Raw genomic sequence first — 27,308 nt, 5'->3', positions numbered from 1 at the left:
GGTCTTGAGAACTTCTAGAAGTCTTGAGGGACACTGTAGGCCAGACTGGTCTATCTGTCACACATGTGACACAGATAGGGTAGAGCCAGGCCACCTGACTCTCAGTACAAGCAGGTGACACCAAGGCATTGATTCTGCGTTACAAACATTTTAAAGTTCCTGTTGCCTGGTGCCTTTGATTGTTCTTCCTCGAGGGGGATTATCTTGATTTCACTTCAGTTTCTCTGTGAAAGGGACAATTGGTGTGACCATTTATGTAATTAATAAGAACTCCACATGAGCCCACAATAGGTGCGGCTATTTTTAATTTTTATCAGATCTAGTTCATCTGACGTATAAGAGTGCTTTTACTTCTCATGGAGCTTTAAAGAAAACACTTGACAGACTCAGACCTGAGCCTCTGAGCTGGTCTGTAGGTCTCAGTGACTACCAGCACCCTTGTGGGTACGTAAAGCCACTACTTTCTTTTCTTCATTTAGTTCATTCCTTCCTCTTTGTGGATAAAGATGAAGTGCTACCCAGTCTAAATCTCTCACCTGACTTTACTGAACAGTTAAGTGTCTAAAGTTAAAACAAACAACAGCAACAAACACACACACACACACACACACACACACACACACAAATTAAAAAAAAAAGAAACAAGCTGGTATCCAAAGACTCAAACTTATTCCACATGAGGTTACAAAACGAAATGGCAGATGCCATCAAAGTGACACCATAAAGTCAACGAAGTGACTCACCCACCATATGCTGTTAACCACAGGTTGAAAGATGGCTCGCCTGCCACGGAGAAGTCGGCTCGCTATTCGGTGCACGGTTACTCGCTGATTATCAAAGATGTGACTACTGAGGATGCAGGGGACTATACAATCCTGGTGGGCATAAAGCAGTCAAACCTCTTTAAAAACCTCACTGCCACCCTGATTGTAAATGGTAAGTTTCATTTTGCGCGACTTTTGGGTTCTATGACAATTATTGACAATTTTGACAATTCGTGAGCTCAAAAGTCAGTGTAAACGGTCCAAGGAAACGAACTTTAAAAATATTTGGTTTTGAGTTTATTTTATTTTATTAAATGAGTGTTTCGCCTGCATTGGTGGATACACGTATGTGTACCACGTGCATACCTGGTATCCGAAAAGGTCAGAAAAGGATGTCAAATCCCCTGGGACTGGAGTTGCAGATGGCTGTGAGCCACCTTGCTTGGAACCGAACCGGGGCCTCTGCAAGAGTAGCCAGTGCCACATAAGTTTTTTTTTATCCTTTCTTTTTTTGGTTTTTTTCAAGACAAGGTTTTTCTGCAGCTTTGGTGCCTTTCCTGGAACTAGCTCTTGTAGACCAGGCTGGCCTCAAACTCACAGAGATCTGCCTGCCTTTGCCTCCCAAGTGCTGGGATTAAAGGTGTGTGCCACCACCGCCTGGCAATTTTTTTTGTTCTTACACAATTTCTAATGGTTGAGATGAACCTCAATCGTAGAGTACTTGCCTAGTAAGTACAAAGCCCTGGGTACCAGCCCCAGCACCACAGAAAAACAAAGAAAAAACAGACTTCTGCCTCCATCATAACTGCTTCATGTCTTCTGGTTGGTTGGTTGGTTGGTTGGTTGGTTTTTTTTTTTTGTTTGTTTGTTTTGTTTTTGGGTTTTCGAGACAGGGTTTCTCTGTAGCTTTAGAGGTTGTCCTGGAACTAGCGCTTGTAGACCAGGCTGGCCTCGAACTCACAGAGATTCACCTACCTCTGCCTCCCGAGTGCTGGGATTAAAGGCATGCGCCACCACCGCCCGGCTGGTTGGTTGGTGTTTTGAGACAGGGTTTCTCCGTGTAGCCCTGGCTGTGCTGGAACTCGCTCTGTAGACCAGGCTGGCCTCTTACAGAGATCCGCCTGCCTCTGCCTCCTGAGTGCTGGGATTAAAGCTATATGCCACAACTCAGCTATTACTTCTTGTTTTCTTTCCTCCTGCAGGCAAGGTGGCTTTTCCTTATCACCATCACGGTGCTCATACTGTGTGATCAAAAGGCATTTTTCTGCACACTCTGAGCATTTATACGGTGGTGTTTCCCTGACATCAAAACTAACAGGACTGGTCTCTCATGAGGGACCCAGGAGGAAATCCTTGGCTCTGCCCTTGACGTCTCTCTGCTTCTTTCTCCTCCCTCTCTCCAGTGAAACCTCAGATCTATGAGAAGTCCGTGTCATCCTACCCAAGCCCATCTCTCTACGTGCTGGGCAGCAGACAGGTTCTCACTTGCACCGTGTATGGAATCCCTCAGCCTACAGTCGAGTGGCTCTGGCACCCCTGTCACCACAATCGCTCCAAAGAAAGGTAGGGACAGTTAACTTCTTATGTGGTTTTCAAAGATTAACTAGATTCTTTAATGGCCACAACTGGAAGTCCCCAAACATGCCCTGAATTCGAGCGGGTAGACAACAGCTTCTGGTTGAAGACACCCTAGCCTTGGCTCACGGGATTGCTCTTTGCTCAAGTGTACGGGAACGTGGGACAGAGCCAACCTACTGGGAACTGTTACGTGCCTTGGCTAGAGCTTGCATGTGCCTTTTCCCAGTTGAGTAGCACTGCCTAGGGCTCTCCCACCGTGTCAATTACCCCTGTCTTCCCATTCTTCATTTTCTCTTCATTGGCTGGAGTCCAAGGTCTTCCCAACACATACATGGCTACTGTTTGCTATTTTGGGCATGGCTTATGCTTTTCCATCTGTCTGAATTTTGCTTCCACCCATTGTCTGTCTCCTAAGAAGTCGGTTTTCATCAAGCCCCAAGGCTCAGCTCTTATGTGACCTCCTCTTGTGAACCCTCTGGACCACCTCTTTCCAGCTTGTTTCTCCCTCTGCGGTATGTGCACCCTTACTCACATGCCTGTCGTCCGTGTGTCAGTCCACAGCCCAGGTTTGTCTGTCTTCTGTCAGCTAACCGCAGCCACCCAGCAGATAGCCAGTAGCTGCCACACAATGAATGCGTCCCGGCCCTTCGGCAGCTACACAGTACTTCCTTGCATCCTGTCTGCGACTGAGACCTGTTTGTTTTCGTTCCCTGTTTGTTTAGTCTATAGAGAGATGATACCTGTGCTAACCGGAAATACAGGAACAGAATGGACAAGTGCAGTGGGGAGCAGCTACCCAGGAGTTAGCATTATGCCCATCTATTCGCTTTGTTGCTTTTAACCCTACCTGGAGAGTGTCAGGGACGGTAGCGGCTAAACCAAAGCCAGCAAGCTTCTGAGCAAGCTTGACAGAATGCAAGCAAGGGACAATTCTGTGAGGACTCTTGGGTTCTCTAGGAGGTTCCTGCAGTTGTGACTTCATCTGGGTCTTGATCCCTGGTTTAGGACACAGTATGATGGCAGTGGAAAGTTACTGGTGAATCCTGGAATTCAAGCAAAGCAGCAATTTCCACAGAAGTCTGAGTTTTCATTTGAGAGTCATTTCCTAAGAATAGATATAGAAGTTGCAAAATATTTCAGATTTACGGACGTTTCGTTGAGACCATAGGAGACCTACGGAGATTCTTCTGTTATTTTGCTGGTTTGAGTTAGGCATCAATCCCCACTTAGTGGGTCCATCTGTTTCAAGAATTGATGCTTGTACTAGCATGCAAACAAATGAAATAGTAAAAACTAGTCAGTCAGGATAAAAGTTTAGAAATACATTTTCATGAAATAGCATAGCCTTTTATGTATATTTAAATTTTTGTTTCGATAACAGCAAATCCAAAATTTCAACATTAGTCTTACTAAATTGTAACCGTAACTATGTTAGAAAATTCAGTTATTAGGGATAGGACACCATACTATGAGTCTAGGGTTGAATGGCACTAATGAGAAATGACTGTGGAGGGAGGGGCCAGGTGAACGCAGTAAGCGTCACCTCCCTTTTCTGTCCCTCTGTGTGGGGGTCTTTCTCCCTGCTCAGCGAGTCCAGGAAAGATGCCTTACGCCTCTTTGAGAAAAATCACTTCAAGACTCAGAAACACTGCCTTAAAAATTTGTTGACTCTTTGAATTATTCTGTTAAAGCCACCTTATTATTTTTTAAGTTTAATTTAATAATACACAAACTAGATCAAACATGGAAGATCTGACTCTTTTCCATGTAGTCCTTTTTTATTTTAGATATGGTGTTGCTTGAAATTACCTGCTGAAATACGCACACACGTTAAGCAGCTTTTGTTCTTTGGTCGGAAGGTACTGACCGAGCACCTCGGTGAGGCTTGGTGCTTTCGTGGCTAAGTGAGACATATTCGGAGTCACCAATGAGACTTTGACACCCTGAAAATAACAGAACACCGAGTTACACTGAGTTGGAGGGAAAAAAGCTAGACGGATATCCAAATGAAGCCTGCTGTCATTACTAAAAACTTACAGTGTTTTCGTGTAGATAGGAACTTTCATTGGTGACATGACTCAGGATGTTCTGTTACACTTATTTTGAGTTACATCCTTGCATGGTAGTATTTACCCATGCTCTTCAATTATCAATATGCCTAACATTGTAGAATTATTTTATATATAATAATTACATACGTGCAGAATAATTATTAGTGCTTAAACTTGTAATTCTTATCCAAGGGCATATCTACATATGGCCGCAGCTCGAGCTCTCGTTTATTTTGGTGTCCCAACATTATTACTTGGTTTTCTAGGACCAGTTACTTAATATACCCAAGTTAATACCAAAGAACGATTCAGAACACTCAAATTTCAGTGTTTTGTAAAGTCTGACAAATACTTTAAAAGTTCGGAAGTACGATGAGCTAGAAATTTCTTACTTAAAAGTATGTGGCAAAACGCTTTATGCAAATGAGCTTTGTTTCAGCTGAGTAATACTGTGGTTTGTGTTTCCCCTGTCATTCATTCTTGTAAAGTATCAGTAAGACGCCCTGATGCACTATTACACAGTAGGATAGCTATAAATAACAACTATATGTTCTATCACTCAGAAAGATTTGCGAAACGAAACTCAATGTTCTTGTCGCAATAACACACACACACAAAAGATAAGTGTTCGAGCTATGTTTAACCTGATTTAAACACGCTGAGATTTATATGTGTATGGAGGTTTCACACAGCACCCCGTTTTATGTCTAGTTTATAGGATTTTATGCATCAGCTTGGAAACATCATTAAGAATAAAGTGAGGGCATTATTTACATTGGTATAACTAGTGAGCAAGAAGCGGTAATTGTATGACCCCCATGCCTTTCTCCTATGTGTTTGTACAGGAAGGTGTCAGAGAAGCAGACACTTTCTTGTGGCTGTTTAGTAGAAATGAAATAAATTGTCAGTGCTGAGTGAAGAGGGGTTTGGGCACTCGTTTTCTTTATCTTCCACAACCAATAGAGGCTTCTAGATACTTGCTATCCCTCTTCCCTGTAGCCTAGCATCAGCCTAGGAAGCTTCCATGGGAGTAGTAAATGCTGGGTACCCTTCACACGTCCTCTGTTAGCATGACTGAACGTGCTTCACAGGCAGAGGAAACTCCACAGTGGGAAAGTCCACAGTGGCAGTCTTATAAGCATGTTGAGGAGCGCATTTCTCAGAGACCCACACACTTGTAAGGAACCACGAGGGAAAAGGCTTGCCTGGATCAGGGCGGATTTCACAACATGAGAAATGCTAATGACTACTTCAGAAAAGTGAATAGAGATGACAGGAGGTCAAGAGCAGTTCCGTTGTGCTTTAAAAATAGAAATCTAGTAAGTCTGGGGGAAGCAAGCAAAGCAGGGGAAGAAAAATTAAGGAACAAGGAAGAGTTAAATAAAAGTAAAAGGAGGACCAGACAGGCGGGCTGGAAAGGGGATGCAACTCCCCACTGAGTGGTCATCCTCTTCATTCTTTCCCACCCTGGCAGGAAGTGGTTCTGCCCTGCCCGGCAAGGAGGATAAGGCTGGGGTGGGACAGAACAGGCTGTCCCTGTAACCTATACTCAATTCCTGGAATACACTTGGCCCTTGATTTTAAAGAATAAAATAGGATTAAGCCTCCTGGGCCAGGTGATACTCTTTTATTGGTTTTTTAATTATTTTAAATGTATGTGTATGAGCACTTATCTACTTGTATGTATATGCACCATGTGCATGCAGTACCTGTGGAGGCCCAAAGAGGGCGTCAGATCCTCTGGGACTGGAGTTACAGATGATTGTGAGCCATTATGTGTGTGCTGGGAACTGAACCCAGGTCTTCTGTAAGAATAGCGAGTGCTCTTAATCGTTGTTCTTGATGGCAAGTTCCCCATGGGCTTTGCCTCAGCGCTAGTGCACTCATGTGGGAACGGAGATGTAGAGAAGACTGTGCTGGTCTCTACCTTGACAAGTGACAGACTGACAGCAAGCGATCCCTCCCTGGGGACCTGGGGTTTCCAAGAGAGGATGAGAGGCATTCAGGCGTTGTCTATTTGGCCGTTTGCTCTGTTTTCTCAGGAAGGATCTAGATGCTCAAAGACTGCTTTTGTTTGCGTGTGTTTCCATGCCAAGGAGACTTTCGGGTGACTGACTAATGGATGTTGGAGCTTGTTTCACCTGGCATGAGTTAGGGAGTGGGCTTTAGTTGGGTCACTCTTGCTGACACTTCCTGCCAGCCCAGGTCATCTCTCCCACTAGTAGCTAGAACAACATGGTCGATTGAAGTGTGTTTTCTCCTTGTTTTAAAAAAAAAACTCAAGTTTGATTTTAAAGTGTATCTAGGTCTTGACTATCGGGCACAAGCCACTTTAATTCTCTCTCCCCATCTGCCATAGTTTATGTCACACCCGGAAAGGGGGAATCTCAGCTGAGGGGTTGCCTCTATCAGGTTGGTCTGTGGGCATGACTGGGAGAAATTTTCTTCATTACTGATTGATACTGTGGGCGGTGCCAACCCTAGGCAGGTGGGCCTGGGTTCTATAAGAAAGGTAGTTGAGCAAGCCAGAGGCAACATTCCTCTGTGGTCTCTGCTTTGGTTCCTGCTTAGAGTTCCTACCTTGGCTTCCCTGAATGCTGGACTATGACTTGTATGCCAGATAAACCCTTTCCTTGCCCACAAGCTGCTTCTGGTCAGTTTTTTATCATACAATAAGGAAGCAAACTAGGACACCATCTGATGGTCACAGCTTTAAATGCAGAGTAAGGAATAGCGCTGATCACTTATAACAGATACAGTCACACAGCATGCTGAGTTGGCCTCTGGAATAGAGGAAGCGTTAGCACTGACTTCCTCGTAGAAACATCGTTTTCAAGTCTCAACTGTGCTAGCCATGTAGGTGCACACCTCTAATCTCAGCAGTTGGGAGGCTGAGGCAGGTGCATCTCTGTGAGTTTGAAGCTAGCCTGTATAGTCAATTCCAGCCCAGGCCTATATGATAAGATCTTGCAGTGACGGCCAATGGAATGTTTTAGGAATTGCATTAGTATTATCTGTATCCCACAGATTGATTTTATACATCATCAGCGTCCAACCCAAATGTGTAATGTCAACCATCTCATACATAAACATGTAGTAGCTACTGGTCATGTTAAACGGCATTCGTCATGGGATCGAGCAGGATCCAGCTTATTTGGTGGTTGCTTACAGGACATACGTGTGTACCTGCAAAATATCTCTCGTGTACTATTGTGGAACTAGAGAGCTGGCAGTCAAGGAAATGGGTTCTATTCTTGGCACCGCCCCTGACCTCTGTGGGACCCTGGCCAGTGAGTTAATCTGAGCAGCTTCCGTCTTTCAGTGACAGTTCCTAGCCTCCCCTTTCCTCTCATTCCCAGGAATGGAGGAGCTCATTGAAAAAAAATCACTTTAACTTACACGTTCTCCTTCCAAAAAGTCATGAAATAGCATCCCAGCTGAGGTGCATGGATAGTGTCCTTCTGTTGCTTATGAATTATGAATTAACTTGACCCGGTAAACTGAAGATCAATGACACATGAACAACATTTTAACTGATAAAAGCAGGATGCTTATGTAGGCAATATTCTGCCAAATACAAAGGGATTTTTTTAACACAAATAATTACCAAGTAGTAAAAAAAAAGACAGGGAGCAGGGTGAAGGTGGCGCACACCTTTAATCCCAGCACTCAGGAGGCAGAAACAGGTGGATATCTATGAGTTCGAGGCCAGCCTAGTCTGTAGAGCAAGCTCCAGGACAGGCTCAAAAGCTATGCAAAGAAACCCCGTCTCAAAAACTGAAAGAAAGAGAGAGAGGGAAAGAAAAAGGTCTGGGCTGGTAACGTGCAATGGTAGAGCATTGCCTAGGGTATCTGGAACTCTAAGTTCTACCTCTAGCAACAGAAAGAGAGTGTATGAATGTTCAGCCCTCCTCCACCATTGATGTCAACCCACATCTTCACTGGTGTTAGTCTGGACCATCTCTGCCAGTCATGGTCCAGCAGAGCCATTGCCTCTGTCCACCTGGCTCTAAAAGTTTCCCTGCTTTATTTGCTCTTTTTCCCATGAGCCCCCTCAGGATGGCAAAGACAGCTCTAAAGTCTCAACTTGTGGAAGGCTGCGGAGGAGAGAACTTTCTTAGCTATACTGGTGGGTTTCTTAAGAAAATTCCATTGATCTGTGATGGATTCTGAAGTCACTGTTTCTAAAACCCTTAAGTAGGTTCCATATGGAGGCTAACCTAATTACATATTTTAGAAGGCAAGTAGAAAATGATATTCCCTTCCTCTCAACAACACTTTGAAATCTCGTTTCTGATTTGGGGTCAGCCTCCTGGTTCAGGACTAAGTGTGGTTTGCCCTTTGCTCCCTTGGGAGGAGGGGTGCCCTACAAAATCAGGGGAAGACGAGTCTCTGAGAAGGGCCGCCCTAATTGCGTTTCTCTATTGTTTTCCATTTGCACATCAGCAAGCAGAGCAAGCCTGGGTCATTAGTGATGTGCCAGGGATAGCTCGTGCTGGAGAACCCTAGTTTGGGCATCAGTGGGGTATGCGGAACGAGCAAGACACAAACGAAACAATTGTTCCTGGTAGTTAATTAGAAATGTCCTCGCGGACCTGATGAATCAACAGCTGGCAAGAACGTCTATTATTTTTACTCTGTCACCACTTTAGGTCCTCTCTTCTGCTCTTTCTTCGGGAGAGTTTTCATAACTAAGTTGGAAGAGTGCGCATACCCCAAGGGGCAAGATGTAGGTCAGATGTCTGAGGGGAGTGGTCATTTAAGAAGGCTGTATGAGAGATGGCTCAGAGGTTGGGAGCACTGCCTGCTCTTCCTGAGGTCCCGAGTTCAGTTCCCAGCAGCCACGTGGTGGCTTACAGCCATTTGTGATGAGATCTGGTGCCTTTTTGGCGGGTAGGCATATATGCAGACAGAACATTGTATACATAATAAAAAATAAAAATCTTAAAAAAAAGAGGGCTGTATCTTTATAAATATGATCGCTTCCTTCCCGTTTTCATATCTACCACATTCTTATTAAAGGAGCTGAGCTTTTACACCCAAGTGTCTGACGTCCTCTCTTTGCCGAGTGTATCTAGGTACTCAGGCTCGGATCTGACATACTGTGGGGAATTTAAACTGGCCACAAACAAAACTCAGAGCCCAAAAGAGGACGTAAGAAGACCGCCTGCCCAGAGCACTTTAGCAGGACATTTGAGAGTAGACCAAGCTGAGTAAGACTGGCTATCTTATACTGGAAACTTTTATCACTAGCCAGGATTGATTGTTCACTTACTAATGAGATGCTTCTTGCGTTCTCTGGGATAATTGTGGAATGAGGAAGCACATACTGCCCAATGTCCAGACAACAGCCCTTATTAATATTTCATAGAGAGTCCTGAGAACAGAAGCACTACTTTCTCTTCCAGACAAATGCTCCTTTCCACTTGCCTGTGCTTTATAAAAATTTCCCTCTTTTCCCACTCTTCATACTGCGGCAGTGAACCCAACGAGTGATTGTTTCTAATGAATTAACTGTCTCCTATAATTGCTATCAAACATTTCATTATGTCTTTTAAATTAAGCCAGAAGGCTGTGTCCTAGGAAGTCTTTGCCGGATGGGTTTTATTGTGGTCTCTCCAGCGGGGGTCGATATAGTTTCCCAGGATTCCTGGTAGCAAAAGACAGTGACCCACAATTTAAGAAAATGTCTCACAAAGATGGGCAGAGCCTTTCGGGTTATCATTGGCCATAGAGAGACTTTTAAATATGGGGTGAGCATCTTTATTATGAGTCTGGTCCGACTCAAAACCCTTAGTTGGTGGACAGAGGCTGCACCATAGACCCGTGCTTGGGTGAGAACGCTTTAGTTCTGTAACTGTTGTTGACCTGCTGGATTTGTTTGTTGACATATGGACTTTGGGAGGGAGTTTTAATGTAACTCAGTGCCCCTTTAGCACAAAACCAGAGCCTGGTGAGCGGAGATGGGAGCTGTGTAGCCCCGGTGCTACCCGACAGTGCACACCTACCCCGAGTCCTTGCTTCTTCACACTGCCTAGGGATGGCCCCCAAGGCAGCCGTCTACTGAGTTGTAGTAGATCCCGTAAGTTTGATGGCTGTGTCCCTCTGGCGTCAAAAACTCTGTCCATCTCTTTCACGTACATTCTCTCTCACCCATGTGGACATTCCCTCGGAGAGACTGGGTTTCTCTTCGTTTGCCATGAGGAGCCCGAAGCTCAGTGTTTGCTTCTCAGGTCTTTTCAGATCATAGACTAAATGGAAAGGCCTGTGAGCCAGTGCGAACAGTAGGTCTGAGGGAAATGAAGCTCGGTGAAATAGTGAGGTAAAGAGTTAATGGATCCACCTGTTGTCTCCTTTCCCCTCACGACTATGACCACCTGTGGCGCTCTCACTGTGCAGTGGCAATTGATCTCTGGCGGAAAGGTTCCATTCGCTCATTTATTGTCTAGGATGAATGTTCTGGGCTAAGATTCAGTCAGCGCTCAGCATCGCCCCCCCACGTTCACCCTAGGACTGCATCGTCTCCATGGCCTGTGTTTATCATCAGGCCGAACAAAATGGGTCAGTGGTGGGTGACTAATGGCTAGTATAGTAGTTTAGAGCTAGGCCCTATGCATGACGAGTAGGTCGTGGAATATCAGATGAAAAGGGACGGCGATGGGCAGGTATGACTGAGGTCTAGTTAGAGAGGGCACACCTGAAAGTTAATTGGTCTGGCTCCAGGAAGAAAATAAAAGGCACCATAAGAAAGGCAAGCTGTAAATGCAATCTGAAAGTTTGGGAGTAGAGCTGTCAATCACTCTATGTTACTCCCCTGGCCAATGCCTAGGAAGTTCTGGTGTCTGCTGACCAGAAGTCTCCATTGTCACTTCCTATAGATGGCTCTTTAAGGACGAATTACTAGTGCTCACTTGTAGCATGTGACATAGGCCCTGAGTCCCTGAGAAGGCCTTCCATGTCTGAGAACCAAGACTGTGAGATTGCAGAGGTGAACATTCTCCGATATCCCTCTGTCTGAGGCTCTTTTCCTGGCTCCATCGCTGGGAGTGATGCCAGATGGTCACCTGTTGCTGCCTTCTTGATGCTCTGCCTTTCCGAGTGTGGACAAGCCCTCGGCCAAAGAGAAGAACAAAAAGTAGATAGAGCTGATTTCCAGCTACATCATCGACAACAGCTGCTAGAGAACAGGAGGCTAGGAATTCCATTTGAGCCATCTCTATAGATAGCAATAATTAAGCCCTTCCCAAGAAGGCATGGCAAACCTCATGTGTCATATTCTCGTATTATCTCATCTGATTATCCCAGCACTGCCGTGGGGCAGAGATTTTGTCATCACCAGTTTTCAACTCAGGCCCAGGGTTCAAGGACCTGGTGAGGAAATGGTCCTGGTGGACGTGCCAGAAAAAGATGCCAGTGAGTGGTGTCTAGTACACCAGGACTGGGCCATTGAAATCATGCCTCTTCCAGCACAGGTTTCTCTGAAATTAAAATGACAACCATCAAATGAGTAATTTTGGTCAAACACCGGTATACTTTAAGAAGCCCAGGTTGTGATATCAAGAGCCCGTTGTCCAAGGTGTTAGGATGCAGGAAGGCAATACGGCCTACAGCCATTAAGAAATAAGCTCTGCTACCCACTGCCATCTCCCAGCTGTGCGATCCTCATCCCTCTGAGTCTGGGTTTCCATGGAGCCAGCACTGACGCAGGAAGGCTGAGGGAGGTTACAAGGGATGATGGACCTGATGCCCTCGACCCTGTGGCTGCCATGGTGCATGTGCTGAGCTTCTTTGGTGGGCATTGACTGGATTGTTTAGGGTACCCTCTAGCAGCTCACTGCAAACCCACGCCCCCCAGCTCACTGCAAACCCACGTGCCATCCCCAGCTCACTGCAAACTCACGCCCCCCAGCTCACTGCAAACTCACGCCCCCCAGCTCACTGCAAACCCACGCTCCCCAGCTCACTGCAAACCCACGCCCCCCAGCTCACTGCAAACCCATGCCCCCCCAGCTCACTGCAAACCCACGCCCCCCAGCTCACTGCAAACCCACTCCCTCCCAGCTCACTGCAAACTCACGTACCCCTCCAGCTCACTGCAAACCCAGGTACCCCACCCCCGGGAGATGTCAAACACACTGAGACCCTGTACAGACTGGCCATCTACCATCTCGCAAGATGACCCCTGCTGTTTGCCAGATGTCCTCCCAAGAAGCATGTTTTTGTCTTGGGGCAGGTCTCGGACAATTTATCCCAAAGAAACCGACAGAAACAACATGAAGCCTCGGTTGTTTAGGAGGTTAGAGGAATTACAGCCGTTGTGTCTACTGTAGCCCGTTCTTCTTCAGCTATGAAATACCCACCAACTCTGGTCCTGGGTAGCCCTCGGTAGTTCCCAGCTCTTGGCATTTTGTCTGTGTGTTCTCCAATGTATTCTGCCATTTTCCCATAAATGCGACTTGACTCTTTGATAGACACAGCCACCCTTCCCTAACAGCAGGAGGCAAAAGCCATGTGCTTCTTTCAGGAGACATGGGGAGGAATGCGCATGAGAAAAAAAAAGGAATTTTAATTAAAACGGTGCCAGTAACTACTGACTTCTGCCAGTACCTCTGCCCACCCTAGGAGACTGGAAAAGAGCACCAGTGGTCCACTTCCTGTTTCTCACTAGACCAGAGGATGCCTCTTTCGCACGTTGGCATCCCTGTCTGCATTGAGGCTAACCAGGAATATCACGTTGTCAGGCACTGGCTCGGCCAAGCCGACTTTATCCAGGTCCCCATCAGATCCTGTCGTCACTAATGTTTGTCACTGTGAGTGGACGGACATTGCTGGAGTGACATAGCGACGACTTTAAGAGGTGGTTTGAGGTCATTGGATGGTCACTAGTGCCCCTCCTTTCAGCCCATTTGAGGTCAGTGACCTATGGCAATTTGGTGCCTGATGAGTGTAGACCCACATCCAGATAGGCCATTCTGTCAGGACTCAGTCTCCTCGCTGGGCAGCTAGCTGAGCCAGTGGGCAGTGGGCTCAGGATGATGAGTAAGACAATGTTTCTGTCCCTACGTAGCTCTCAGTGCAGCCAGATGACAAGCGACATTCCCAGCCTGCTTCCTGTGTGCCAGGCATGATTCTAGCCCATTGTCTACGTTAACTCATTCAGTAGTACTGTGATACCAGCTGATGTCAAAGGGATCGTCTTTAAATTCTTTCTGTTTGCTTTTCAATACCTGTAATAAACCTATTGAGTCGTTGGTGGCATGGGATTGGTTCATTGCAGTTTGCAAGACAAAGCACATATTCATTGCCACAGGGGGATTCAGATGAATTATGATTTTTCTGTGACCATCATTCCCATAGACAGACATCTGCTGCCTGAGGGAATGAGCGAAAAGGCCATCCCACCCCCCATCCCTGGGCTAAACCATGAATCTGTGCCAACCGTGTAGAAAGTAAGCTGTCTCCTTCTGTATGAACAAACCACAGCTGGGTGGTGGTGGTGACACACACCTTTAATCCCAGCACTCAAGAGGCAGAGGCAGGTGGATCTCTGTGAGTCTGAGGCCAGAGCAAGCTCCAGGACAGGCTCTAAAGTTACACAGAGAAACCCTGTCTTGGGGGGGGGGGGAGAAGCGGGGGGAGAAACCGCAATGTTTGTCTGACATGCTCTCCTCATTACCCACTTCCGTGTCCTCCCTGAGTGCGTTAAAGGATATTATTGGTAGCCACTCCTAACATTTCCTTAAAGATTTCTTTATTAAAATCGCCCTTCCTCAGCTGGCCTAACAGTCCTTCACTGAGAGAGGAAAAAATGAATGGACAAAATAGATGTTTTCGTTGAGGTTTCTATCTGGGCGTAATACTTTTGGCCTCCGGGTCCACCCAGGTTGTTGGGCTGAGGAGCCCTGATCCTGGTATAGACTCTGGATGATCCTGGAAATGGGGGATGGAAGCTGTCGAAGTTCATACTACAAGCTGGATGCAGAGGCTAGCACGAGGAAGCTGGGCAGAGTCTATAAGACAGACCCGAGTATGAATGGGCCATGGGGCCTCTAGAGCAGGAAGCCTGGCAAGCCAAGGCACTCAGGGAAAAGCTCTTATCTCAATAGGGGTGGCCCGGAACTCTGGATCCCCTCCACCATTGTCCGAGGAGCTGACCCAAAGCTTACCTACAGTCCCCAAAACTCTCCTCAGTGCCCTACCCCCTCATTGAGACAAGAAGTAATTTTCAGTATGGCCTCCAAGGCGTCACAAGGTCTCTCAATAAAGTCAGTCCTCCAGAGTCCCCTTGGCCTGACCCCATGACCACCCTGAAGGCCCAGGCGCTCTTCCTGAGCAAAGGGAGCAGGAACCATTTTGTCTAAACACACCTTCCAACCCTAGGCCTCTTCTGCCAGCATCCTCTGCACAGATTGTTGCATTTGTTTTGAGAGACTTGGGGGGGGGGGGGTGTTGGCAGAGCCTGTCAATCTGTTGTCTCAGCCGCGCTATCTCCAGTGTTTTGACACAACACCCACAGTAGCAGTGAGATGTTTCTATCAGGCCCTCCTGCAGGACGTCCTCCATAATGGCGACCTCTACCAGCCTGGGGCTGGGTGTGCCTTCTGGCCCGCCTCCAAGCAGTTTTTCTTTTCCTTTCTGGTTTTTGTTTTGTTTTGTTTTGCTCTAAAGACATTTTGCAGCTTCAGTTTTCTTTTGGTTGCTTCACTGCCCTTTTGCTCCCTAACTTGAAATGCTTCTGGTTTTTGCGGAGTCTAGCTATGGTCAGCATGAGCAGTGAAATCTCATCAGAATTAAACAGATGAGCACTGAGAGCTCATCCCCATGGTTCACTCTCTGGAACAGAATCAAAGAAAGAGGAAGACTATTTGATTTGGGGGCTTTGTAGAACTTCCTAGAGTCTTGGTTTTTCTTCCTTGATGAAGTTTTAAATATATATTTAATATGCTTGGGCAATGATTCAGGCTTACTGTAGGCATTCAGTATGTGTTGGGGCAGTTAGCTCAGCACTACCTCCTCTATTCCTGCCGTGGGGATGCTCTCTTTAAAGTACTGGGAGTCATATTAAAACAGGTGAACTCCTGTCAGCCTCACTCAGCTAAAGCCCGTGCAGCCCCTCCCTTCTGGTTCCACCAGGTGCACCAAATCTACGCTCCCAAGAAAGGGAAGAACAGACCCAGGTTTTAGATGGGAGGGGAAGAGAGGAGGCCTGAGGAAATCAGAAACTCAAAACTGTTCAACACCAGCATGAAAGCAAACGCCACCCGGGCTCTGGGGGACACTCACCGCTGTGTACTTGTGACAATTAGAGTCACGGGAATGGACTTGGCTGCAGAAGCTGTGTCGTTTGTCAGCTCAGAGTAGTATAGAAGGTGAAATTGCACACGCTGAGATGAGAAATGTTTATTAAAACCTGAAAAGAACTGCCTAGGTTATGGGGGGGGTCGACCTTAAAAAGGGCAAAACTCCCCCAATGTCATAATAGTATTAATAAAGAGCGGAAGTATTCTTGATATACACGAAGAGGCCTTGGGGGCCTGCGAAGGTGGCCCAGACCTAACCATCGAGTTCAATCCCCGGAACCACCTAAAGAAGTGGAAGGAAAGGATAGACTCTGGGGTTGTCCTCTGGCCTCCAGATGTGTTCCACGGCCTGTGCAGTGGTGCAAAGTCAAACACGCAATAATAAGTAAGTAAAGGAGTGGATAAATAAATAAACGTAATTCTTCGAAAGAGTCCAGTGACTTCTTGGTACGTGAGAGTCTGTGGGTGTCACAGTGCCCGGGGTGGAAGGGTTAAGTGTGATCCTAGGAAAGGTGCCAGAAGGGAAAACAGGTTCTGCTGGCAGCAGTGTGGTTGGGGATAGGAGCTTGGCCTGGCCCTGCTGTTCCCTGTGAGCCCAACCTGCCTCCTGTTGGGAGGTATAAAAGAGCCAGGAGACAACAGGGCAAACCCATTCCCACAAAGAAACCAGTCTGAAACACAAGGTCTCTGGTAGCTGCAGAGAGGGCAGCGGTCCCCACTGTGTGTCAAGAGAAGAACTTTGGATCTAGGAACTTTGAGCAGTCCCCCTTTGAGTTAGACAGACTGGCCGGTAGGGCCCGGCTCTGTGCATCGTTGGCACCTAATTGGTTGACTTGTTTTCATTGATTTATACAGGTCTTTGGTTCTAACAAAGTTGTTCAGCCCCAGAACAGTGGACAGAGATGACACGAACCCACGCTTGCCCCCAGAATTATTTTCCTTTCGTTGGTTATAAATACCTCCGCCTCATGGTGGTTGACGCTCTGTATGCAAATACAGGCGGGAGCCCTGGTGCTCCTTAGGGAAGGAGCAGGGTTGGAGTGCTGCAGAGGACAGAGCGAAGCTGGTGACAGTGGCCTTGTCCAGAATAGCGCATGGGAGCTTTCTTATCTCTCTCTGGCAGGAGCTGCTGTGGGCTTCCTGTGGGAAACCAGGGGCAAGCTCTGCTTTCCTCTTGTTGTTCGGCTTCCGCCTCCCTCAAGACTGTTCCCAGCACCGTGGTTATCTTTGTGTCTTCAAACGTGGCACACTCTACTTCCTCAGGAGCTTGATGTATTCTTAAGACTTAGGCAAGGGCCCCTCCCCCACCCCCAGTCTCTTTTCAAGTGGTGTTAGAGAGGCAGGTCCTCAATGACATTCTATTTTTATGGTTCAATGACAAAGAGGGGGAAAATAATAGCCCCTAAATTAGAAGAAAGCCACAAAACCTGTCCTTTTCATTCGGAGGACCTGGCAAGCTAATGGTGCCTACAGTTTCCACAGTAAGGTTTGATTGAGCCTTGGTAAATGCCCTTCGAGGTGAGGATGGCAGTGGGGGAAGGGGCTCGGAGGCCAGTGGCCCCAAGTGAGCCCAGCCGACTGTATTTCCCTTGGGAAATGACTAGGTTTGCTTTACTCAAACATACTTCTTTGCATTTCCTGACGATGAAGTGTAACATGTTTTAAGATCTTTGAGGAAGCCTCCCTCATCCTTTCCAATGCTTTGAGGGGCAAAAGAAAGTACCCGAAGCCTTCTCTTCCGGTCAGGGGGCGAACTTGAGTGAGTGCGCATGTGCAGGTCTCACCCAGCGCATAGGCATGGGTACACAGATTGCGCATGCTCCTGAACAAACTGAGGCTGTGACAAGGGTCGGCTGGCTGTCGCAGTTCATGATACCAGTGCCGCAGCCTAAAATTGAGAATGTTGATCATGAAAACAAGGGGAAAGTGCCATTTATATCATCGTCTCGGGACTCTATTGTTACAAGGCTTCTAATAGAAGTTGGTTCTATTCCATTATACTAATCAATAAGAGCAAAAAAATGTTCACTTCTGTTACCTGACAATTACGAAAAATAGCAGAAAACTCCTAAGCACCCTAAGGAAGGATCAGTCCTTGTTCTTTTTATTTTAAACCTTTTCATTTACCTATAAGGTGGTTTTGGTGGCGGTGGGAATTGAACTTAGACATTGGGAGAGGTCTGACGTTTGGACCAGGTACAGTCATTCAATTCTTGAATCTAGTTATAAAGGTGGCATTGTGGTTGTAATAGAAGATGTGTATACCCTTTAGCGATCCCCACGGAAGCATGATGTCTAACTGAAAACTGGGCTGTAGGAGGCAGGGGCATAGCTCAGTGGGAGAACAGTCATGCAGCCTGAGGCTGGGGTTCCAGTCTTAGGAACACACATACACACCACACACACACACACACACACACACACACACACCACCTGGGTGAATAATCAGCATAACCACGTCTGCAGGTCAGGAGCAGGCGAGTACAGAGCAGGAGACTACTCTGGGTCATGGGGAGAACTAAGCCAGCAGACATCATCCTGGAGGCAGGTCCCAGCTCAAGGCCCCTGGAGGATCTCCTGCCCTCTCCAGCCCTCTCTCCTTCTCCCTTACTCTACTCTCCCATGTTTAGTTCATGCGAGCATCACTGCTCTGGGGTACTTAGGACCTGCCTCTCCCTCCTTCTGGAAACGGTTTTAAAATTCTTCCTCATTTGAGAATCTCCAGGTTCCTCTGTCTGAGTCATGTTCAAATTGTGTCCAGCAAGCTTTCTGCTCACCAAAAGTTCTAGAATACAAGACAATGAAATGCTTGAAAAGGGACAGAGTGGGGACTGGAGAAATGACTTAGCAGTTACGAGCACTGGCTGATCTTGCAGAGGACCTGGGTTCAAGTCCCAGCACCCATAGCCATCTCCAACTCCAGTTCCAGGGATCTGATGCCCTCTGCTGGCCTCCACAGATGTGTGTGTGTGTGTGTGTGTGTGTGTGTGTGTGTGTGTGTATGCACACACACGTTGCACAGACACAAGCAGACAAAACACCCAACCACATAAACTAAAAATAAGTAATAAATCTTATTTTAAAAATTAAAAGAGCAGGCCGGGCGGTGGTGGCGCACGCCTTTAATCCCAGCACTTGGGAGGCAGAGGCTGGCGGATCTTTGTGAGTTCGAGACCAGCCTGGTCTACAAGAGCTAGTTCCAGGACAGGCTCCAAAACCACAGAGAAACCCTGTCTCGAAAAAACTAAAAAAAAAAAAAAAAAAAAAAAAAAAAAAAATTAAAAGAGCAGGCTGGGCGGTGGTGGCGCACGCCTGTAATCCCAGCACTCGGGAGGCAGGGGCAGGCGGATCTCTGTGAGTTTGAGGCCAGCCTGGTCTACAAAGGGAGTTCTAGGACAGGCTCCAAAGCTACAGAGAAACCCTGTCTCGAAAAACAAAAAGACAAAAAAACAGAAAAAAAAAATTAAAAGAGCAAGAGTCCATAGGCTTTAAGAATCAATGCTCTTACCACTTTCCTTTGATAATTAAACACTTGAAGCCCAAGAAGTTAAGACCTTGCTGTGATAAGACCAAACTTGGAGAGAGATTAATTAAATTAAAAACGACTCCAAGATGTTTGTTTCCATGGACACTTACTTAGCTCTGGGAGGAAAAAAAAGATGACTTAACTAAATATTATGACTTAAAGCCACCCTGCGTAGATGTGAAATGCCACCATTTTCTCAGGGTTTCCATTTATTGATATAACGCCCCTACCACCCCCAACATCACTGCCACCACCCCCACCTACCACCACCACAGTGCCACCCCAACCCCACCCCACCACCACCACAGCCCCACCCCACCCCTACCACAGTGCCACCCCGACCCCCACCACCACAGCCCCACCCCACCACAGCACCCCCCACCCCCCCACCACCACAGTGCCACCCCGACCCCCACCACCACAGCCCCACCCCACCACCACAGCGCCACCCCACCCTCACCCCCACAGCCCCACCCCACCACAGCACCCCCCACCCCACCACCACCACAGCCCCACCCCACCACCACCACAGCCTCACCCCACCACCACCACAGCCCCACCCCACCACCACCACAGCCCCACCCCACCACCACCACAGCCTCACCCCACCACCACCACAGCCCCACCCCACCACCACCACAGCCCCACCCCACCACCACAGCGCCACCCCAACCCCACCCCACCACCACTACAGCCCCACCCCACTCCTACCACAGTGCCACCCCGACCCCCACCACCACAGCGCCACCCCCACCACCACAGCCCCACCCCCCCACCACAGCGCCACCCCACCCTCACCCCCACAGCCCCACCCCACCACAGCACCCCTCACCACCCCCACCATCACAGTGCCACCTCACCACCACCACAGCCCCACCCCCACCACGGTGGCCCCACCCCCGTCCTCCCCCACACTTGTTTGCATGCTACTTGCGCCCACTAGGAACTAATTAAAATCCAGGCACTAAATGTCCTAACTGATCTATTTTCTTTTCTATCTAGATCAGGACAGATGTATGATAGCAAGCTATTGGAGCATCTCCCTACTAGGCAGACACCGTTGCTGTTTTTAGTCCCTAACAGAGGACAAGGAAGGGTCTCACAAAGTTTGTAGCTTTCTCCCTGCAGACTTTCCCCACCAACTCTAACTCGCTCATCTTGGCTCACCACTCTGTGCTGATGGCAGTACGGTGATGACTTCCTTTTTTTCACAGGTATGACTTCTGTTCTGAGAGTGAAGAGTCCTTGATCCTGGGTCCTGACAGCAATGTGGGAAACAGAATTGAGAGCATCACTCAGCGTAGGATGGTCATAGAAGGAACCAACAAGGTACCGTTTGTTTGAAACGAGTGTTGAGTTTGTCTCAGAACATGTTCTCGGTTCTTGGTTTATTAGACCCGAAAGTAGTTCAAAAGTTCAAAATTCAGAGAGAAAAAGAATCTCTTAGGTGTGCCTTCATGAGACCATACATTAAAATTATTCAAGTTGCTATATTTCCCTGACTGAACTCTTCAGACTCCTGACTCTCCTTCCTCCTCCTTTCCCCCATGCATGTATGCCTATGTTGTGTGTATGTGCCATGTGTGTGCAACACCCTTAGATGGCACCAGATGAGGGTGCCAGGCTTGTGAGCGTCCTCTCTCATTCTCCCATGTGGGTGCTGCAAATGGTAGTCTTGGGCATGAACAATACAGGTCCTTAACCACTGAGCTATCCCTCCAGCCTAGAGAACCCATTTGTAATGAACACCAGGCTGGTGCACATTAGAAGCTCCCCACACCCAACTACACATTCAAGCCTTTGCCAGTAGCCCTTCCAGTCACATCTTTGGGGTGGGACCTGCACTCCACCCAAGTGCTGGGATTAATGGCGCACACTGCCAGGTGATCCTGGCCCACAGCCGTGCCTGGGTCCTGCTGCTGTACACACTGGGTCCTGCTGCTGTACACACTGGGTCCTGCTGCTGTACACACTGGGTCCTGCTGCTGTGCACACTGGGTCCTGCTGCTGTACACACCATGGGATCCTAGTAAGGAAAACTGGTCCAAGGCTTCAACCCGCAATTCAACATTTCTGTCTCCCAAGAGATTGTGTCCGTCCTTCTGGTCCTATCAGGTGGAGTCCAGGCTGGGTGTGCAGACACACACCATCCATCGAGGTCCCCAAACTAACAGGGTCCACTGTGGATTTCCCCTCTTCCACTCTGTGCCCATCACTTTCTGCTTTCCCCGCTGAGCCTGGGAAAGAGTGGGTGCCCTGTGAGTCAGAAAGGCCCATCGGACTGCAGGTCAAGGAGCTTTCCCCTAGGTAGGGAAGGAGGGGCTTAGAAACCAGCTGTTGTCGGGCTTGAGACTAGCAATGCTTTACAAAACAAATCACAGGACACCAGGCCAGCATCTATTTATACGTGCTCATCTTGGTCTGTAGTAGAGACTGTCTCTACAAATCCCACTATCTCTTCAAGGAGGGTTATACTTAAAATATCCGTTTACTCTGCTGCGTCCTTGAATTAGCGGAGGAAAAGCAGATACATCATTTCCTATGTAGGATTCAAAAACAATAAGTCTGCATTCTTCTTTTCTCTTTTTAAAGACTTGTTTTTTTTTATCTATGTGGATTTGGGTTTTGTCTATGTGTGTGTATGTGTACCACATGCATGCAATGCCTGTGGAGACCAGAGGAGGGCGCTGGATTCACAGAAACTGGAGTTTTTGATGGCCATGAGCCGCTGTGTAGGTGCTAGGAGCTGAGCTTGAGTCCTCTGCAAGAACAGGGACTCTGAACCACTGAACCATTGCTCCAGCTCCCAATTTTCTTTTATTCTTTCTTTTTTCCTTCTTCCTTCCTTCCTTCTTTCCTTTCATTTTTTTAAGGGAGGGTCTTACTCTAGCCCTAGCTAGCCTGAAACAAACTCACAGAGATCCACCTGTCTCTGCCTCCTGAGTGTTGGAATTAACAGCACACACCAATGCTGCCAGCCCTGCACTTTTCAGTATCTAACCCTTTCTGAAAATGCTGCATCAGCATCCATTTTTGGCAAGTCAGAGTGGTTTCCCCTATTTTGAACATGGGTAGCCCAAAGCCATATGGCATAAAAGGGTAAAGAAAGTCAAACTAAAGTTTCCTGATTCAGAACTCTCCTCTCTCATGGCCAACTAAGGCAAAACAAAACAATGAGCCCATTCGTGTGGCAGCATCGGCAGGCACTGGCTGAGGCTTTGAGCACAGTCTGTAGAGGCTAGCAGATAGTTGGCATGGTTTTCCCCTAATATAGACAGAAGCTAGGAAGTTCCGTGATATCCAGCCCTCCGTGAGAGACTGCCACGCATGACTTGGATGAGAGGGAATTCTGTAAACTCGAATATTAGATTTGGGGAGAAATTGTTCACTCACCCTAGAGAGCAAATTAGCACTGCTGCAGAGGCCTCGTCAATTTTCCAGGTCATATCACTGGTGTTAGTCATCTGTTGCTTCTCCCTGGCCACACAGGCGGATCTGCGGAGAGAATTTATGAGCATGGTTTCAGGGGGCTTCCTAGTTGGTTTTTTTTTACCACAAAAAAAGGCAGCAAGTAGTAAAATTGAACCAGATAAAACTGGTTGAGATTCCTGACAGGTGTGGACTCATATATTAATGGACTCCATATATAATGCCTGTTAATAAAGAACCTCGCGAGAGCAAATGGAAATCTTGGCTGAGATTTAAAAAAATAAAATAAAAGTCTACACCAATTTTCTAGTCAAGCTGGAAATAAGTGTATTGTCCTGTAGTTGTGTGGTTAAGCTAAAGATTTCTGTGCACAGTGGCATTTGTACAACCTGGCCCATGTTCAGGAGGCGCAGGGACAAATGCCTCCTCTTTCCATCTGTATAGCAAACATGTCCACGTGGAGATAGCTCAACTTCTCCAAAGCAATGGAGTTAGTGACATTTACCCTCCCTAGCTTCCTGCGGTGACGATGAAGTGCCCTGGGGAAGAGTCCCTCTACCCGTAGGACTTTGACACAATGGCTGCCACACAGACTGCAGTCACATAGAATGAAGACTATCAATTCGAGATCAAATGTTCGCATTATAGAACTTTTAAAGTTCTTCGTAAAGGAAGTGGAAATAAACGCAGAGCGCAGATCCTTAAGGCGCTGGCGGACGCCAGTGTGCTGGGAATAGCCAGTCTCATGCTCTGGGTTGAGCAGAAGTTACTGCCTAGTTTTAGCATTAAATTATTAATATGTGTGTGTTGGGGAGAAAAAGGTATCTTTTATTTGACAGTAACAAGCATAGTTTTGCTGTTTTTAAATTGCATGGAATGTCCTTTTTTTTTTTTTTTTTTGGTTTTTTGAGGTAGGGTTTCTCTGTGCAACAGCCCCGGCTGTCCTGGAACTCACTTTGTAGAGCAACCTGGCCTTGAACTCACAGAGATCCGCCTGCCTCTGCCTCCAGAGTGCTGGGATTAAAGGTGTGTGCCACCATGTCCAGCGTTGCATGAAATGTTCTTTACAGTTCAGAACATTTTGCTTCTTTGGTACAGTTTGAAGTACACTAAAGCCCCACAGTGATTCCTCATTCACAGTCACACGGCAGCTTTGTTCAGCAACACTCCTCTGTGAACTGGTGTGTGTTGGGAAGCTTTCACACTGGGAACCCTGGAGGGGGAAGGGGGTGGGGGTGGGGGTGGATTTTGTTGTTTAGGTCAGTGAAGGGCATAAAAGGAAATAAAATTCCAAAATTCCATTTCCTTGTTGGCGAGCTTTGGCCCACATTTGAAAGTGGCAAGGAGCAAGCGTTGAATTTTCCTGCTGTTGAAATGAATTGCCAGGTCTGGAGGTTTGTGAGTCTAACATCAGAAGTGTGTAGAACCCTGTGTTGATTCTGTAAGGCTGCAGAATGGGGACAGCCCACCTGCATTGCTATGGACTTGTGTGAGGGTACAGGAGGAAGTGTGTAGACATCCTGAGGTCCCATGAGATGCAATCATACTAACCACAGAGCTGTGGCTTGTGGTCCAGGTCCCACACAGTCCTTGGTTATTTTCCCATGATGTGGCACTACTGTGCCACTCCGGGTTCATTTTAGCTCTTCCACAGCCTTTATACACCGTCTTCCATTTCTCCCTAAAATGCTTAGGATGTGTTAGAAACATCCTAAGATTAAAGTCACGACCATTGTTTTTTAAAAATATGGAGTGTCCCGGGCAGGCATTCGCCTGCAGCTTGGCCGTCTGCTGTTGGGACCGGCAGCTCAGGACCCGCGCAGCACTGCGGCTCCCGAGCTGCCGGTCCAGGAGCAGTGGCCCACGCGGTGCTGCGAGAGCCAAGCGGCTGCAGGTTCCCAACAGCAGCCGGCCAAGCGGCAGGCGAATTCCCAACAGCAGGCGGGAGCATGTAAACAGACTCATAGACACAGAAAATAGACATAAACATTTATTAAAGAGAGAGAGAGAGAGAGAGAGAGAGAGAGAGAGAGAGAGAGAGAGAAAGAGAAAGAGAGAGAGAAGAAAGAGAGAGGCAAAGACACGTGTGCACACCAGAAAGAACAGGAAGAGAGAGAGTTTTCAGATGGGGCGAGTGGTCAGAGGTTGATGGGAGTGGGCGTGGAAAGGGGCGTGAACCAAAGGAATAACAACGACTTCATAAATAGATTTTTAAAATATCCTTGTTGTGGAATATTTGATTACACTATGAAGATGTTTCTTACCAAGGTGCCTTCTGATTGGTTTAATAAAGAGCTGAATGGCCAATAGCTAGACAGGAAGAGGTTAGGTGAGACTTCTAGGGACAGAGAGGACTCTGGGAAGGAAAGGGGAAGAGATGGGAGGAGACCCAAATCAAGCAGAATATACAGGAGGAGAGGTAACAGCCACAAGCCACATAGAACATAGATTAATATTAATGGGTTAATTTAAGTTATAAGATCTAGTTAAAAACAAGTCTAAGCTATGGGCCAAGTTTTCATAATCAAAGGAGTCTCCATGTAATTATTTGGGAGCTGGCAGGAAAGAGAAAGGCTCATTATAAACCCTTGTTCTAGAAATCGAGCTGATGGACATGTTACCTCCATGCAGTCTTTTCCATGAGTCTCAAACAACATCACTAAGTTACTTTATAACATTACTAAGACTTCACAAACTAGAAGGAAGAAATTCAAAGAAATCTAGGCTTACAGTTGCTAATGACAGGTTTTTGGTTGGTTGGTTTTTTGTTTTGGGTTTTTTGGGGGCTTTTTTGCTTTTGAGACAGGGTTTCTCTGTGTCTTCCTGGCTGTCCCTGAACTTGTTTTATAAACCAGGCTCACCTCAAACTCAGACATCTGCCTGCCTCTGCCTCCCAAGTGCTGGGATTAAAGCTGTGCAGCACCATGTATGGCTTGATGAGTATCCCGGGTCATAGAAAAGGACCCGTAGCAAGCATTCCTTTTAGAATACAGAGCCTTGCGGGACCGGAAACTTCTTTGAGCAATTGTCAACCCCAAACTAGTTCATCGACAGGAGGGTTTTATCTTTGAATATTTTTTATGTTTGAATATAATTTCCTGTGTTCACCCACTGTCTAAGGTCACTGGATACTAAATCAGTGTGAATGAGTTGTTACAACTTCTCTGACTGGGTCAGATGTGAATACCCTGAATTAGAGTTTAGCCTCATGCTTTTGTCTTCATTGCTGGTCCTCAGTTCTCTTCCAGTTGAGGAGAATGAGAACTAATTATAGAATTAATATGTCTGAGATGTCCTGTGAGTGTGCCCTAGAAAATGAATGATTACAACTCTAAATATCTGTTGCATCTCAAATCTCCGACACTTTCTCTTGTAAAGTATAAAGGGGATAATTTGGTGTTCCATTCTGCTTTTTTCATTTTCCCCTGTAGTTGTGAGTATGCATCAGGTTGGTCCCTTTAACTCAAGGGGCTTGTGAATTCTTACTGTCCCTTGAGAAGCTGTCTTGTAGTCCACCCAAAGGATGCTGAGTACAGTCACACTTAAGCTACTACTTCTGACCTGACCTGGTTTACAATCATCAAATATCTTTCATGGAGTTTATGCTGTTTTTGAGACAGGGTCTCACTGTGTAGCCCTGGCTGGCCTGCATCAATATGTACACTAGGCTGGCCTCCAACCCACAATGATCCACTTGCCTCTGCCTCCTGTCACTGGGACCAAAGGCATACACCACCACACCCGACCTATATCTTTGATGGTCTATGAAAAAATGTTTCATTTTATAACTTTAACACATATTCACTAGAAAAAGAATATTCTAGAAGCGAAGTAATTTTTTGTAAAGTTGATCATCAGTTTTACATTTCACCTTAGGGTAAAAAGATTTTTTTTTCCTCTCCAATTCATTCACCAGTCCTTTCAAATCATATCAGTTAGAAAAAAAAAGTTTCAGTTTGTGTGAAATTCTATCCCAGAGGAAAAGCAGCATTTAACTGGTGTCACCAACTGGGGCCGATTAAATGGGCTACTTTCACGGGAAATTCCTTCCAAATGGTAGGCAGACCCTTATCAACAGGTTTTGTTACTCAGTGTGACAAGTTTGGATGGGTGAATGTTCAGAGATTGTGAGTGTGTTCTGGAATTCCACATACCAGGCCAGCTGCTCTTCCCAGGCCTGACTGTCTGGGGTCTCTGTTGTCTTTGGGGTCTTCATTTAACCTCCAGAAGCACTGATTGCCTTGTTTAACAGACTGATGCCCCATCACTGAGAGTCAATGAGACAATGCTGTCCAGTGCATATCAGTGACAACGTGACGACCCCACCACAAAGAAATAATAAACACTCACACTAATGTAATTTCTACTTTAACAGAAACCATGGTGAGCTTCCATTCTGGAGGAGGTTTGCCTGTGTAAAAGGTATCTTGTTTTGGAAGGCATCATTCAGGCAAAGAAAAGTAATATTTGAAACACATTTATTTCTCCATGATCCATTGTATGATATGGATTCATATCACCCCCGGGCATCTCAGAAAGCCTGACAGCCTTTTAAAATAGTTGCCACTTTTCCAGACAATCTAGGCAGGCCTATTTATCTGTTTGTTTGTTTGTTTGTTGAAGTTTATGTGTGTGAGTATTTTGCGTGTATTTACATTTG

At 46.8% G+C, this 27,308-nt stretch overlaps 1 protein-coding gene across 1 annotated transcript in view; it reads left to right on the top strand.

Annotated features, from left to right (window-relative positions):
* The window catches only part of Flt1 (fms related receptor tyrosine kinase 1), a 161,684-nt gene that overhangs the window by 49,773 nt on the left and 84,603 nt on the right, over positions 1-27,308 (top strand). The window contains exons 9-11 of the mRNA XM_041677893.1: positions 767-936; positions 2,168-2,327; positions 20,434-20,548. Coding sequence (XP_041533827.1) covers positions 767-936; positions 2,168-2,327; positions 20,434-20,548 — 445 coding nt within the window. The remainder of the gene's footprint in view (positions 1-766; positions 937-2,167; positions 2,328-20,433; positions 20,549-27,308) is intronic.

Source organism: Microtus oregoni, unplaced genomic scaffold, assembly GCF_018167655.1.
Source record: "Microtus oregoni isolate MIOR12 unplaced genomic scaffold, Mior012 000029F_ref0000214, whole genome shotgun sequence".
In the NCBI taxonomy this organism is placed as follows: Eukaryota; Metazoa; Chordata; class Mammalia; order Rodentia; family Cricetidae; genus Microtus; species Microtus oregoni.
The sequence above is the reverse complement of the archived record's forward strand: the minus strand, read 5'-3'. Positions and strand labels throughout refer to the sequence as shown.